The 16726-nt window shown below is 46.5% G+C and overlaps 1 protein-coding gene and 1 long non-coding RNA gene across 3 annotated transcripts; one reads left to right on the plus strand and one right to left on the minus strand.

The window, feature by feature from the left end:
• The first annotated feature begins 2982 nt into the window (after nucleotides 1-2982).
• On the plus strand, nucleotides 2983-10140 carry LOC101947071 (trem-like transcript 1 protein). The gene is made up of 7 exons (XM_065591613.1): nucleotides 2983-3149; nucleotides 3828-4181; nucleotides 5402-5722; nucleotides 7060-7159; nucleotides 7904-7998; nucleotides 8224-8279; nucleotides 8811-10140. Exons 1-7 carry the CDS (start codon nucleotides 3107-3109, stop codon nucleotides 9078-9080), a joined length of 1239 nt encoding a protein of 412 aa, XP_065447685.1. The 5' UTR covers nucleotides 2983-3106; the 3' UTR covers nucleotides 9081-10140.
• A 121-nt stretch (nucleotides 10141-10261) lies between these two features.
• LOC135972148 (uncharacterized) lies at nucleotides 10262-16684 on the minus strand. 2 transcript variants are annotated; one of them, XR_010600403.1, is made up of 3 exons: nucleotides 15567-16684; nucleotides 12346-13837; nucleotides 10262-11107 (listed from the first exon to the last, which is right to left on the minus strand). It is a non-coding gene; the product is annotated as an uncharacterized LOC135972148 (long non-coding RNA). The 2 variants fall into 2 exon arrangements; XR_010600404.1 differs by having other exon boundaries at nucleotides 12346-12549; nucleotides 12944-16684.
• Nucleotides 16685-16726: the final 42 nt, after the last annotated feature.

Here is a 16726-nt window from a genome sequence, read left to right on the forward strand (position 1 = left end):
AAGTGTGCTTGTCTTTAGCACTCAGATGCCCAACTCCCAATGGGGTCTAAACCCAAATAAATCCATTTTACCCTGCATAAAGCTTATGCAGGGCAAACTCATAAACTGTTCGCCCTCTATAACACTGATAAAGAGATGTGCACAGTTCTTTGCTCCCCCAGGTATTAATACATACTCTGAGTAAATTACTAAATAAAAAGTGATTTTATTAAATACAGAAAAAAGGATTTAAGTGGTTCCAAGTAGTAACAGACAGAACAAAGTAAGTCACAAAGCAAAATAAAATAAAATGCGCAAATCGATGCCTAATCAAACTGAATACAGATAATCTCACCCTCAGAGATGCTTCAGTAAGTTTTTTCTCAGACTGGACATCTTCCAGGCCTGGGCACAATTCTTTCCCCTGGTACAGCTCTTGTTGCAGCTCAGGTGATAGCTAGGGGATTCTTCATGATTGCTCCTCTCTCCCTTTTCTCTCTTCCACCCCTTTATATATCTTTTGCATAAGGTGGGAACCCTTTGTCCCTCTGGGTTTCCACCCCCCCTCACTGGAAAAGCACCAGGTTAAAGATGACGTATGAAACAGGTTTAAGATGGATTCCAGTTCAGGTGACATGATCACATGTCACTGCAAGACTTCATTGCTCACTTGCCAGCACACACATATACAGGAAGACTAACAGGTAAACACAGCCATCTGCAGACAATCGTCCTTGTTAATGGGAGTCATCAAGATTCCAAACCATCATTAATGGCCCACACTTTACATAATTATAATAGGCCCTCAGGGTTATGTTTTATATTTCTAGTTTTAGATACAAGAATGGTACCTTTCTACAAATAGGATGCTCACACTCAGTAGATTATGAGCTTTGTAATGATACCTTACAAGAGACCTTTTGCACGAAGCATATCCCAGTTGCATTATATTCACTTATTATCATGTTTTTATAAAACCATATAGACTGCACAATGTCACACCATACATTTGGGAACGTTGGCAACTCTGTCTCACACACACATTGGGGGTGGGCAGAGGAAGGACAGACCCCAAAAACCATATAATCTTTCTATGTAAAATTCATGATTTGGGGACAAATCATGATTTTGTGGGGGCTAACTCATGATTTTTTAGCCTGGCAGTAATGCACACAAAAGCTAGGTACTGTTTTTATTCTCAAAACCACAGCTCATTTCACCTGGGTTTGAGGTTCTCTGCCTTGCAATCATGGAAGAGGAATCCAGGGCCAGGCTGGGGGCGGTAAGGAGAGAGCGGGGCTCTTTGCTCACAGTCTTCAGACTCAGGGAGGATGAATCCTGTAGGTTTCCTACCCGCAGCAGCTTGGATCTTTGAGGACCAGAGTTTCAGCACTATTAGCTGACAATAGCACAAGAACCAGCTGCACAAGACAGAACAATGGGCTCGGAGCCTGGTCACTGCTCAGTGTTAAAAGATCTGTTGTTTCCTGATTTCACAAGAAACCAGGCTGCAAAAATAGGGTAACCCAGCTGTGGGTTTTTTTCCATTCTCTTATTGCGGTGTCATCCGCATGCCAGTTTGACTCATCACCGGCCCCAAAGCAAAGCTGAATCTGGCCATCCTGGGAGAGGATCTCGTTACACAATGCAAAACACTGACACCAGCAAGAACTCACCCCCAGAATGCTGCACCCGAACGGCCAAACCCAGTACCAGCAGCAATGCTCTCCTTTTCCCCGCACTGGTTGTAAACCCAAGGCAGAGCCAAACAAAACTGACTTATAGGGCTTGTCTACACACACAATTGGTTTGTGGAAAGTTGAGGTGTGAGCGTACGCTGTACTAGCCTGCCGCGGACTAACTGCCCACGTGACCCTGCTGACGCTGACTAACAGTTCGTCAATCCACTGTGATCTACTCCTCTTTGAAACAGGATTAGATCAAAACACACCAACGAACCATTAATGCGCATCGGTGGGTGCACAGGCACTAACCATGCGGGCTAGTGTGGGTCTCACACCAGCTTGCTGCCAACTAAATATTTGTGTAGACAAGCCCATACTCCCACCCCGCACACACACACACACACACACACACACCATGAAGACTATAGCTGGTTTTCCCATCCCGTGAAAAATGTCAAGATTTCAAAATGTTTCCCCTACCACACTGGGATGAAACCGAGCCCTTTTGAAGTTTTTTTGTGAAACACCCAATAGGAAGAAGATCAGAATAACCAATAGCCCAGGAGTTATGGCAGTCACCTCAGTTCTGAGTGCCCAGTGCGCTGTTCCAATGAACAGGTCATTATTTATACAAAGTTGGAACAGCTTCAACAGGAGAGATTGAGAGAGACGCATCCCAGAACAGCCAATAGGACTGGATGGATCAGCTGAGCCAAGCCATGCATTCCAATCTCCCACATGGAGGCGAACCAACATGATCCCGCTTCCCTTTCCTCAGCACTGTAATCCTCCTCCTTTTTGTATGGCTTTAACAAAAATATCCTCTCCGGGTCAACATCCCAAACACAGAGCTAGAGGATGACACAAGGGACCCTGATGGGAAGCATTTGGGGGGTGCTCTACTAAGGAGATGGCATGGCCTAATGGATTGGGCACTAGCCTCAGACTCAGGAGACCCGTGTTCTGCTCCTATCTCTGACGAGCTGTGTAACACCAGGCAAAGGAATTGCCCATCTCTGTTTTCCTAGCAGTACAATGTAGCTATGGCTAAGTCCCCCCTTTATAAAGTGCTTTGAGATCTAGGGGTACAAAACTAAAAGCTGTTCATGTACTATACACCAATGCTTCAAATGTCATTAAAAATAGAACATCTGCTAATCTCTCTTTTTTCCCCTCACTCCCCATTTCCGAAAGCAGATATCTAAACATGTGCTAAAACGAGAAGCAGCTGATAGCCAAAATGCAGGCTTCCTGTGTGAAGGCTCAGATTAGGACTGTGGTAGAAACATCTTTCCAACAATTGCAAACGATACTGTCACTCTGGAGCATGACGACACAAACAGTGACAAAGGGAGTTCACTGCCGACCCATCTTGACAGCAACAAAGAAGCCTCAATGCTGCATTCCACCTCTCCAAGATCTAAACCACTTCCCATTACAGGATGGGTCGCTTCTCAGCCCGGCTGCTATTGCTGGCACTAACAGGTAAGGAACCGAGAGATCGGCCCTCCCCTCCCGTAGACACAGAACATTCCGTTTGCTCTTGCACTCGTAGCACACTGCGCTTGTTTGCTTTTGCACTTATCATTTTGGCAGGCTGCGAGCAGGCACGGAAATTGGGCACCCAGCTATTTGCAATGACGAGAAATGCTTGGCTTGCTGGGGCTCCATATTTTCCCCCAGTCATTGCATATGTTATAGTGGAATGAAAAGCCATAGAGTGGATGTCAGAGAGGGTTTAACCAACCCCAATTTTTAGAAACAGACTTTTCTCATGCTAGAAGGGATTCCTGTCTCCAAACCAACCTAGGAACTGGGTGCCATGAGTCTGGAGAAAGTAACAGAGAATGTTCTGTAGGGAACAACCCTGCAAGATGACTCAAGGATTAGATGATCAGACCAGTGCCAGTTTACCAGACAGAGCCAGCCTAGCTCCTGATCAGTTGTTCACATGCTAACCTGCAATGAAGATCGGGGGACATAAGCTTCACAGTGGGGAAGAACATGGGAAGTTGAATAGGACGGAGGCAGTGGCAATGGATCGAGTCTCACCGCAGAAGCTCCTTTACACAGAGATGGGAGCTTGGAAAACCAGTCACAGCAGCCTGAAGTTGCAGCATTGATGGGCAGGTCATTCTCACCAATGTTTTCTTTCCTTGGCAGGGCCGTGCCTGGCAAGAGAGGAGCTGGAATTGGTGACAGCTGTACAGGGAAGCTCTTTCAGTACAATGTGTTACTACGATAATGACAAGTATTCACTAGAGAAATTCTGGTGCAAGATGCTGTCAGACCAGGAATGCAACAGCAGACTCTTCTTGAGCATCCGAGCAAAGGGAGAGAAATACCTAAATATTGCACCAAAGAGAAGGGTCGATCTAACAAACTTGGGAACAGGCTGGATTTCTGTGTCCATGACGGAGCTCCGGATAGAGGATTCAGGAACATACTTCTGTGGGGTTTACGATCATCAGACAATTATCCCATTGAAAAAGATTCAATTGACTGTTTCTTATGACGGTGAGCTAAAGACCAGTCATGACCTAGTTGGGACACAAATCAGCTCAAACCAGGATATTCCAAATTAGACTAATGCTCCATTCCTATCCCAAAGAAAACACAGGGTCTATAGATGTCAACTCCCCAGTATATAATATAGAGAGAGATGGTTAAAATAATAACCTTCAATTACATATCTAGACATAGAAACACCATGTGAATCATACACATATATGTATGTATTTAGATGTACACTTATCACATATATATGTAAAAAGAAGAACTGGTTAGGAACGTATTTCTCCCCCTCCCACTCCAGCCCACCTCACCCCCATCCCCAAAGAATTTTAACCAAAAAACCCCAAACAAACATTTTTAGTCTTTTTGTCAAAACAATGAAAACCAAAAGGTCTGGGTTGAAAACTCAAAAAAATTCAGTTTTCGATTGTTCAATTAAAACTCTTTTTTTTTAAATGAAAATTAACATTTCCCCCAAATGCCCTATTTAATCAAAAAGCCATTTTGCATCAAAAATTGAACCTTTTAGACAGAAAATCTTTGACCAGCTGGGATAGAAACCCCATGGGATGGAGAAACCCCGCTCCCAATTTGAAGTCCTGATTACCAGTTGGGATGAACAATAACAAGACTGGGCTTCTTCATTCACACCCTCCCTGTCCTGGTTGAGTGTTGTTTGTTGTCACTACTGGTAAAGGTGCTGCAATGACACCTCTGGACCCTTATCCTTACACACAGGGGAGGCCCAGCGTGGCCAGTTGCAGGGCAAGTTTCCCCGTGCTACCCCAGCCAAACTACCTCAGCCCTGTCCTGGGTGGTCCCCCATTCTAGGGAGGAGAGAGGAATCCCCACTTCAGGTCTCACTCAGTCCTTAGCTCCTCAGATGCTAAGACTGCCAGGAGCAGAGGGGCCAGTGGTGAAGGTGCATTTTCAGAGTGGTGGCAGCATTAGCAGATGCTCAGGCTGGTTCAGGACTGCCCCTGTAGTGATTGATATGCAGTTTTCCAGTGGTAATTATGCACAGCCAATCCTAGGAAATATTTTCCTTGGGCTGGAAGAGATTATTTCCATTTCTTTTGCAAGCTCCTTTTGGGATGGGGTTTGGTCTGATCCTTTGTCTTCCCATTTAGCTGCAGGGGGGCATTTATACACCCGCGGGACTTTTATACACCTCTCTTTCCTTCCCTTTCTCACAATAACCAGTCACCGGTCTCTCTCTCCAGCTCCCATGACGCTATCTGCCAAAAAAGGAGACTCCATCTCGCTAAATTGTTCCTATTTTTTGATGGACGACAGCAGGATACCTAATAATTTTACCTGGTGCAAAATGCTAACCGCAACTAGATGTCAACCTGTCGTCAGCGTCAAGATTGATCAGATTCTTAATATGCAAAAAAGGACCAGGATAAAGCTTGACCGGTGGAACAGAGTGATTATAGTGACGCTGGAGGCGCTCCAGTTACGTGACTCCGGGGAGTATCATTGTGAGACCCATTTCCAGGGAAGTACCATGCTACTGAAGAGGATCTCACTGAATGTTTTGGGTGAGTTACTCAAAGAAAAGTGGCCTTCCCTTAAAAGTCAGCAAATTCTCATCCCCTGGTGGATGTGATAGCAGGGCAGAGCTCAGATGGGCTCCTCAGAGCAGGGAAATTGCAGGAGACCCAGAGACAACTTCTGAATTTACCTTTTGAGACCTTTGATATTTACTAGTCTTATAAACAAACTCGGCCAGATCCTCTGCCCACGTAAATCAGAGGGGAATCATTAGTTGTTATGGACCTACACCAATTTACACCATCAAAAGAAATGGCCCCAGAACGTTGCCCAAATCTCTGACTGAACTCATCCCTTTGTTATAGTTCACAAATATTAAACTTTTCTTTGATCACTTGATAATTACCTGTTCTGTTCATTGCCTCTGGGGCACCTGGCATTGGCCACTGTCAGAAGACAGGATACTGGGCTAGATGGACCTTTGGTCTGATCCAGTATTTCCGCTCTTATGTTTGATACCCATTTTCATGCCTCTCCACCCTTCCTACTCTGAGCCATTATAGGACACAGAAATACAGGAAATAAATTGGGAGAAGCTATTCCTGTGGTCTTCCTGACTAGACTGAAAATGGAGCCTCACAAGGGATAGCCTGTCCCCAAGACAATTCATCCCAATAACCCCGAAGAGGGTCAGATCATAAACTGAGCACTTGGATCCTTATCCAAGGGGACCTTTTCCCATATGTGGCTTATCGGTCCCTGCTCACATGTATTCTCCGGCAGTAGCCATGCTTTCCCTTTTATCTGTCATAGACCCCAGACCTATCAGGTCCATCTCACCGGAGACAATCAGCAATTGGCAAGGTTGGGTGCCTGGAAACCCAATGGTTGTCTAGACTATCCCTCTGGCCATTGCAGGGTTGTTCCTTCTAGTAGATTTTCCAAGGCGTGCGCCATACTAGCTGTAAATGTCTCCAGTGAAAAAATGTAGCCCAATGGATGATGTGGGGGCCTGGGAATCAGAAGATGTGAGTTCTAGTTCCATAGCTGCTACTCACTTTCTGGTGGTATCGACACTAAACTTTTTTTGCTCAGATACTACGGTGAGAGGCACCACATAACAACCTGGATAGAACGCACAGGACTTCCGTGAGGGATTATTGGACTACACTCCAATAAGCCTCAGGGCTAGGACTCCTCTGGGTGGTAAAGGGCTCCTGCATCACACCCTATTGTCACATTCTCACTGTTAACCAACAAGCGATCACTCACGATTAGTACGAGAAGGCTCTAATGCCTCGTCATAATTTCCCATCACTTCCAGAATGTCAAGCAGGCCAGGGCCATGCAGGGGATGGTCACTCACTCTTGTGTTTATTTTCAGGAAAAAGTGTGTATTATGATACAATTAATGAGGCTACTTCGCCTCCCACTAACGAGGGGGAAACCGCCCACCCAACTGTGGCCAGCAACAAGGAGCAGAGGTATGAACATCAAACAAACAAAAGTCTTCAGGGCTGACTTTAGGGTCCCCCGAGGGGATTTTCTGGCTCTGCTGCAGATTAAAAGGGTGGGGTTGTAAAAGACACACACACACCCCATCCTCCGAGTCTCTTACAGGGTTGATCTAACCCCCTCAAGGCAGTGGAAAGACACCCACTGGCTGGACTAGGAGCTGGAGCAGGCCCTTAGTGATCTGTCTGTTCTTTCCACTCCATAGGAATACTTAGGGGATGAGCCCAGAGCCCAGCTGTGCTGTGCCGTCTCTGTCTCTTGCATTAAGAACACAGCCTAAGACCAAACAATATCACATGTCAAATGAGAGCCATTACCAGGCCTGATCAAAGAAGACCCTGATAATTACCCTGATGAAAGACAGCCCGTGGAGGGGGTACAGCATCCTAATGAGGGGGTACAGCATCCTTTGAATTCTAGTAGCACTGCCAGCAAGTGCTAGAAAATAATTTAAGTTCCTGAGTTTATCCCTTGCATGAAGCAACCCTGGGAAAATACAGCAGGGCCAGAACCCCCAGAGGCATCAATCAGCATAGCCCCATTGACGTCAGTGGAATTGCATCAAGGTACAAGCAGCCAGTGTGATTTTTGAATGCTGAATTTAGATCTTGGAGCCTTAATCCAGTTTCCAACACACAGAGTCCCCTCCCAAATTAACCAGGTCACCTTTGATGCCAAGAATATTAATGGAGATATTGTGCATTTCCTTGCAGAATTCTTTATGTTGTCCTGGCACTGGGCTCCTTCCTGGCTGGCAGTGTACTGATTGCTATCATGGCTACTATTTTCACCAAAGGGAGAAAAAGAGGTACATCTCTATCACTTGTCCAGTTTTCATGCAGTTTGGGTTTGTTCCCACTGGCCTGGATCAACAGTGTTGAGGGTCATGCTGAATGGAAATGGGTGCCGGGGGGGGGGAGGAGAGAGAGAGAGTTGCTAGATCTTTCACCCCATTACCCACTTTTAGTTGTATGTAAAAATACAAAGGGTTAGTTACAGTTTTTACATTAAATTGAGATTCTGTCTTTCACAGTAGGGAACGGGCTGAATTTTGGTGAACACCCTAACTGCAGACTAGCAGCAGAGCAGGTAGGTTGAAGGTCTGGTATTTCTAGCACTTTGTTCCATCTCCTCCATATAGCTATTTGAAGCAGATGGAAGCAGGATTGTCTAGTGTTTAGAGCAGGAGGATGGGAATCAGGATTCTTGTATTTCTGTTTGTCTGCCTGTAATACAAATATTACCATGACCACAAGCTGCATGAAGTTTAATGTCCCTGAATCTGCAATCTGATCAGCATGGGCTCAAAGGTCTAAACTCAGAGATCCTTGAATGCTAGATGATTGCAAAGCATTCATATTACTGAGCAAGCCAATATGGGAAGTGCCTCAGTCCAATTCCTCAGTCCTTACAGTAGGGTTCATATAGGGGGGTGTTCTCTGAGCACCCCAGAGAAATGTATTTCTTTTCCCATGTCCCCCCCCCCCCCATTCCCCCTGCAGTTTCACCCTCTAGAGAGGAGATTTTTAGCAGTGGTAAAGTGAGACTTAATATTCAGAAAATGGAAATGTTTAAAAGGATGATATTCGATTTATTCTCCTATTATTTGTGGCTTTCCAGAAGGATGAAGGACACCCCAGAGATGCCACCCCAGATGGGGAGTTGAAGAACGGTATAATATATGCCATGCTAAGGCTCCAACCCAAGCCAAAGCCAGACGATGTCACGTATGCCAACGTGGAGCCTCCACCAAAACCAAAAGGTGCCAAACGTTCTGCTGAGCCCTCAGCTGTCCTGTTCTCCTCAGGCACCGTGGAGTATGCAACCATCATCTTTGGAGACTCACCTCCACGGTCTGGGACTAAAGAGAAACAAACCAGCCCTAACTGAACTCAGATCCCATGAAATCTAGTGTCCCCCTCATAGCTCTTCTCCTGAACTGCTATCGCAGAAACTACAGTCGCTGACAATTGAATGCATCTGGAATTGAAAGGAAAATACATCCTGCACTGGTTGTCACTAGCTCCTCCGGGTATTACCACAGTGCATCATCTTACATAAAAACTGTGGCATGAGGCTTATTTACCTGGTGGCCTATTGGTACAATAGCGCTCTGAACTACTCGATGATAGGCCTGTGTCTACTTTCCTGTTCCTTGTCCCATGGCCAGGCAGGTGCAGGGAATGCTCCGGTGGTAACACACTCGCTTCTTGATGGGGAGAGTTAGTGACCTGCATTGCCCAGCAGGAACCTCTCAAAAAGGGAACTAGGATGACAGGTGCTGCAGGGAGTCCCACAACCAGAGGAATTGCACTGTAACACGGGGCCATGGGGGTACGAGCGCAAAGCAGGTGAAAAGGAGGAATGAAGGAGGGGATGGATCCAAAGGACTGGGACAGAGATTCAAAAAACCTCCCTGGAAAAAACAGCTACACTGCTAGGATAGCCCAGTAACAGGATTCAGCCACTGGGAAATAAATGCAGTGGAAGGGTGGGGTGCATTTACTTTCTCTAGTGGCTCTATTTTTAGTGATAGGCAGCTATAAACACCCCCATCAGGAAACTGGCTCCCTCTGATAAGAGCGGCCATGGCGTCCCAGTAGGGAAGTGCCGTGAAATATGGGAACATGCTACATTTCCTCTTCAGTCTTACAACTTCTCTAACAGTTCAGTTAACACCACAGTGGCTACCTTTCAATCACCTCCCTGCGTTCAGCCCCTGTTCAGCAAAGCACTGAAGCACGCGCTTAACGTTAAGTCCTGACTTCAGTGAGACTTCAAGTGCTTTGCTAAACTGGTGCCTCACCGAAGAGCATATGATTGTGCAAAGTAAAACTGTATTGTAATGCAGAGTTAACAGTGGGTGGGTGTGAGTCACTCTGTATTCACTTCTATGGCGCGTTATAAATATGTCTTAAATAACTTTATTATAAACTATACACATTTCAAACTGTCGCAGCTTCCATTAAAATCTATGCGATTGATACGATGGTGGCTAGTCCCTGCAGGAGAAGGATTATGTTGGGGAAGATTATTTGCAGCAATTCCCAGTGCATTAGCAGGAGGAATGAGTTCCGGGAAGAACAGTGGAACAGATTCCATAGCAGGACTGTTGTTATTCACTGCCCAAGGGTTCAGGTGCCAGTTTTCAATACCCCTATTGGGAGATATAGCTGCTGGAAGTGGGGTCTCAGTAGGTCTGTCACAGAACCTTGCCCCACTCCCAGGTTATCCTAGGGTATGTCTACACTACAGTGAAACACCTGCAGCTGGTTCTGAGACCCCTCAGAGCCCGGGCTCTAGCCCGAATAGCCGCATTGCAATTTGATAGCCTCGCAGCCAGAGCCCTGCAAGCCTGAGTCAGTTAACATGAGCCAGTCCCGGCTGTTTGACTGCAGTGTCATCAGACCCCTTAAGTACAGAGTTATCCCCAATCATTCCGGGGTCACACAAACACCACTGAACTACACAGACTAAAAGAAAAGAACCCCTTTGTGTCACTTTTCCCCCATTTTTCCAGTGTCCCTCCTCAAATTCTCTGCTGGCCTCTGAGCCAGGACGAGGCAGGTTTTCAATGTACATGCTCCAGATTCCAGCAAACCCTCCACCCTACCCAGCAATGTCCCAGCTCTGACAGTCTCTCCTGCCCCCTCAGGCTTTGTCACCGTCACCCTGGGGTTTTCTGGATGTTGAAGGCAAGATTCGGGGTGCAGTGCTGACGTATTCCATAGGCTCACCAGCTGGCAGCGCATGGGGGAACGCGGGAGCTTGCCCCAGCTGGAGATGAACAAAGGTCAATTCCTTCAGCATGGGTTTGGATTTCAGCCTCGATGTGGCAGATTTCATGTATTCTCGTGTGCCCTCTTCATCCTGATCTTTGCTGTCCTTCAGCTCTTTGACTCTGCTGGAGCCTGATTCTGTGCACAAAACAGGAAATCTTCTCAGCATGGTTCATAACAATAGTGGAGGCTGAGCCGATGCACAAGAGGGCAAGACAGGAGAAGGAGAAAATTTCCAGCTTAAGGTGTTCGCCTGAGTTACCAAAGAGCAGAAAGCAAAGTGCACATTATTTGTCCTCCTACTCCTAGTTCTGTCATGACATCTGTGCCCTATACAGTGGGAGAGCCAGATCTCTGAAGCATAGGGGCTAAGAACATCAGGTCAGAAGGTCATGAGAAGGGAAGTTGAAACTCATGTTTCACAGTGGCCCCTGCTGACCAAGTTTGAGCAGCAGTAAAAGGGCTGTAATGGGAATTCTTGTCAGTCTTTTTGGATGCACAGGTGCCATAGGGTGTGTCTATAAAGGGCAGGGGGAAATAAAGAAGCAGATGAAACCCAGACCTTGTCCCCTTAATGCAGAATCTCTGCATTTCTTAAGGGCAGGTCTTCACTACGGGGGGGGGGGTCGATTTAAGATACGCAAATTCAGCTACGCGAATAGCGTAGCTGAATTCGACATATGGGAGCTGACTTACCCCGCTGTGAGGACGGCGGCAAAATCGACCTCCGCGGCTCCCCGTCAACGGCGCTTACTCCTACCTCCGCTGGTGGAGTAAGCGCATCGATTCAGGGATCGATTGTCGCGTCCCAACGAGACGCAATAATTTGATCCCTGAGAGACTGATTTCTACCCGCCGATTCAGGCGGGTAGTGTAGACCTAGCCTAAGTCACTAAACCTGCAGTTTAGCAGGGGCTGTATCATAGGGAGAAAGTTATGTGGGAGGCAAAATAGTGAACCTGCAACAAAGTCCTCCCCAGTGGGATCTCTGTGTACCCACATCAGTTCCACTGCAGACCCTGACAATTCCCTCCGCAAGTTATACAGTGTATGGTAGACTCTCTTTAAATAGTTTGTGAGCCCTCTAGCGGTGCTCATCGTGTTTTATGTTTTAGAAGCCACCAGAAAACCAGTCAGAGCAGGACGGTGTATGTAGCTAGGCTTTGCACGTTTGTGTGCACTAGTAAACACGGTAGTTTGGGACCCAACTGCACCGAGGGGTGTTGTTAATCGTGTTATTGTTACGTTCAGAATGAAAGTTACAACAAGTTGTTACTCGATGCCTTTTGCACTGCAACTACCATTGCCCACTTTGTTTCTATGGGTGCCCCGGAGCTCAGCTCCCCTGGCATTCAAAGGGAAGAGTCACAGCTTACCTTGTTCTGGACACGGTCAGGGCTCACATTGAGAGATGTTTCCTCCAGCCTGGTCTGGGAAGTGGCCGAAAGTTTGAGACCCTTCGACAAAGGGACCTGGCTCTTATCTTCATCTCCCAGGAGGTTAACAGAGGCTTTCAGGCTGTAAACCCTCGTGTGGTAGACCGGACTCATTGAGCAGCGAGAAAGGAATTCCCAAAAATACTAAAGAGAGGAGAATAGACCCGCTCTGAGTAGGGGAGTGGTGATGTGGTGCTTAAAATGCTGGCAGCAGCCTGTCTACAATAGGGCTCCCTGTGTAGCTGATCCTTGTGGAGCTGATTCCATGTGAGCAGCCATGGGGAATTTTTGCAAAAGGCTAATGAGGTTCATTGGCAGAATTATATGGGCACGTGGGCTGGACTAGTAGAGGGTGCTGTGTGCATTGGCAGAGCCACGTGGGGTCCGAGTATAATGGACACCAGGACTGGAAGAGAACAGCGTGTAACAGATCCAAATGGGAAGAGCTATGCATGCACAATACCTGCTCAGACCAGGCCTGGTTGTTACCGGTCCTTCCCTTACATAAGCACTGGAATTGACACAAAAGTAAAATCACCCCGAGCATTGAGCTGCGAGTCTCCCGGACCGTCTCGGGCGTGTCTTCCATGACTCTCCGTAGCAACACTCCCTGGCATTCCAGGAATCTAAAAAAGCCGTGAGTGCCAAAAAGAGACGCGTTCGTTCTGCTCACCAGCCGTTGGGCCTTTGTGAAACTGTCCTCGAACAGATCCCACTGCTGGAATCTGCCAAACCTCCAAACAGGAAGGAAGCCATCAACCTCTTCTATTCACCGCCGGCCAAGGCTGCTTTAGTACTGCACTCAACAACCCCTCTTTTATTCTTACAGCAGCTTGGAAGGAGCCGCGGGTGGCTTTGCAGAGCCGCTCATTACAATGGGACAAATGAGAAAAGAGACTCCCCTATGTTGAGGGTTTAAGAGGGACTTAAATGGCGACAAGGTTTTGTGCTGGCCTCTGCACAGGGGTGAATGTCGCCCTAATTCCATACGTGCCCTAGGCAGTTACATGAAAGGGCCATTTCATTTTCAGAGCGGATGAGCACCTGTAGCTTCCATTAAAGTCAATGGGAGCTGCAGATGCTCAACACTATGAAAATCAAGCCACTTCTATCCAAATGCCGGAATTTAGGTCCCCAAGTTGGAAAATGTTGGCTTTATTTTTTTAAAAAAATACAGATTCTGCAGCAGGGGGTGAATTCTCTGCACCCAATTCCATAGCTACAGGATCATGGTTCTTTCCCCCGAAGCACACAAAAGAACGCAAGAGCTAAAGCGCCAACACAGAGAAGTATCTGATGAGACCCCTGTATTACCAGATTGCCAAAGAGGAATATAGACTCAGCAAGATGTTGCTCTGAGACTTAAAGATGCAGCTGGCTTCGTATTGGTTTATGAACTGCAGGCACTCCTCAATGGGCCTGTAATCAAACCCTGCAAAAGAAATGGGCATCAGAGAAGCCATTCCACTCAACGGCACCTTAACAGGACAGTGTCGGAACAGAAGAGACCTCACAATGGCGGTTCACGTGGGTGTGTGTTTGGTGATCAGGACCTTGGGTCGTCAGTTTAAATCATGGCTGGATGCTGATTGAATCTGGCGTTTTTAGTGAAGCACCGTGTCCCTGGTGCCACCAGAAAGCATCAGAAATGAGTTAACATGAAGACAACAGTTACCTTTCCTCCTAGAGAAGGACTCCTTACCAGGTGGTGCTCCCTGAGAATAAACCCCTGCACCCCATAGTGGTCTACTCAATGCTAAGGCCATGGCTTTAGAAAATGAAGTTTGTTTTTTGATCAAGTAGGTCCTATAAAAACATGTTTTCCCTTTTGATGTTTTGCCCATTAATAAGGTATCTGGTAGGTTCCCTGGCAAAAGCCAGACTTAGGGTAGATTCAAAACCACCAACCCCAGCTTGTAGTGTAGAGGTGGAAACCAGACAAGCCCATCCGATTGGACAAAGCCAGCACTGCTCTGTGTGCTTCCTCTAAATATGTCAGTAGCACACAGATTAGTACCATCTAGTGCCTGATCAGCAGCCCAAAGTCAGCTTTCAAAACTGTCCAAAAGAAAGAAAAATGGCCTCCATAGGCCAACGGGGATTTTCTTTCCTTACATTAAAACTCTCAATATAAAAAACTCATGGTAGGAAGAGCAATGACTCCCCTCTTCACACACTAAGGTCCCACCAGAAGAGAAACTGAGAGGGTCTGAGAAAGGCATAGCTGCATAAGAGGCTAGCAGATGCCTTTCCGAGTTGTGCTCTTTTCTGGCCATCTCGGCGTCCCCTTGAAACATCTGAGCCTAGGCATGCAAAAACAGACCACCTCAACATTCCCGATGCTCTGCTTCATGACAACGATGTCTCCCTTTTACATTTAGAGCGTAAGCTCTTTGGGACAGAAACTGTCTTTGTTCTGTGTTGGTACAGCGCCTTGCGCAATGTGGTCCTGGTCCATGCGTATAGCTCCTAGGTTCTATAGCAACAAATACTACTAATGACCATAGTGGATACTGCTGGTAACACAACCCTCCCAGCCAGTGTAGGAGCTTCATTAAATGCCTCTTCCCATGATGAAAACTGCAGGAATCCTGGCAGAGGATAGCAGCGTGTGGCCATCCTTCTTCTTAAACTACAGGTAGCACTTAAGCATCACAAAGCAGCAGGTCTAAACAGGCTGAATAGAAACATGCCAAGACAATGACGCTCTCCTCTTGAGTAGCGAGTTCCCACAGCCACTCTAAGACTCTGATGCATTGGGCGTACCTACAAAATAAGACCTACGAGCTCTAAGAGAGCCATTATAAACAATCCTTTGAGACCCTGTTGTACAAAGGGAAAGTCCTAAGGGAGCTCTGACCCTAAAATGCTAGCAGGAGTTGGCACCAGCTCTGATTACACAGAGGCCTTTCCAGCGCGCTGTATCATACTGTTGATCCTTGCCGGGTTAAAATCAATCCACACCTCCCCCCTCCATCTACATCCATCAATCGCACCACCTCGAGGACCCTTCTTCCATCTCTATCCTGTCTTTCTTACGTCGCCCCATTTTCCCATCTACACTCATTCTTCCATCTCTCTTTATAAATCATCTTGACCAACGCAACATAAATACCCCAACTCTAGCAAGTTAATACAGCAAAATGAAATGATGATAATACTTGTTCTTCAGGAACACCGATTTGAAGAGAACCGAAAGAACCAGGCACTGGAGGCTGGTTTTCCGGAGCCACACACACATTGTATGAGCTTGAAAGCCTGTTGAAGAAAGAATACATATGTCTGTATATATGGTGTGTGGGTTTATGTATATAAACTCTCCCTCCCAGCAAACGGTTAGAATGGACTCACTCAACTGGATGGATCGGGTCAGATGACCCAAGCAGAGCTTGCTATAGGCCAGTGCCTGAGCTAATTGAACTGTCATTAGCAACCTCTCCCTGGTGAACGTGAAGTTGCACTGGGAACTTCTCTGGATAGCCATCATCTCATATTTTAGCCACTCGTCTTTATAGCCTATACTTTGGGAGAACTGTGAAAAATCCATATAACTCAAAATGATCTAAGGCATTGAAAAGAAGATACAAAAATGCACCCTGCTGAAATTCACCAACCGGTATAAAGAAAATACAAGGCTGTTGAAGGAAAAGCCATGCAGCAGGCCAAGCAGGAGAAGACCCTAGTTTGGGAGCAGACCTGGGGATCTTGGCCAGATAGAACATGGTGTCTCATTGTAGATGGTATGTTTAGGTGGAGGAAAATTTCCCTACCTAGAGACAACAGCACTGAGCTGGAAGCAGCACCAGCTCAGTGGAGGTCTGGAGCAGGCTAACATGGGGCAGTGTTTTAAACATCATGCTGACACTCAATGGTTCTCTGACGGCCACAGAGACTTTTCTAATTAAAAATGTAGCGACATATTTGACTTATGACTTTGGCCCTTGCTCCCAAGGCTGGACTAATGGTAACTTCTCTTGCAAAAAGCTTTTTCTTTTTTTTTTTTTTAATTGCCAGCTCATTTATAGTTTGCAATATGAAGACGCAAAGCCTTTCTGTTCGCAATCAACCCCACACTGCGTTCACTCAGAAATACTGCCTGTGCCCAGAGACATTACCCCAGAACATAAAATGTCCTAATTTTAGAAGCCTTCTGGGTACTTCCCCCTTCTCAGGGATTATTACTTCTGGTGCCATGCTGATGAGTGGAGGATATGCGCCTGGAGAGATGAGGTAGCTAGACCTTTGCCATCTATACCAGGATTATTAGCAAAGGGCACACACACTTGCATCTTGTTCTCAGACGCATCTGCCAAATTTATTT

The sequence above is a fragment of the Chrysemys picta genome, chromosome 4 (genome assembly GCF_011386835.1).
Source record: "Chrysemys picta bellii isolate R12L10 chromosome 4, ASM1138683v2, whole genome shotgun sequence".
NCBI classification, from domain to species: Eukaryota; Metazoa; Chordata; order Testudines; family Emydidae; genus Chrysemys; species Chrysemys picta.

Excerpts from the sequence above, each read along its gene's own strand:
- LOC101947071 (XM_065591613.1), top strand. The coding sequence starts at position 3,107 with ATGGGTCGCTTCTCAGCCCGGCTGCTATTGCTGGCACTAACAG. Across the intron at positions 7,999-8,223 it reads CACCAAAGGGAGAAAAAGAG|TAGGGAACGGGCTGAATTTT; the intron begins GTACATCTCTAT and ends TGTCTTTCACAG. Across the intron at positions 8,280-8,810 it reads GCAGACTAGCAGCAGAGCAG|AAGGATGAAGGACACCCCAG; the intron begins GTAGGTTGAAGG and ends GTGGCTTTCCAG.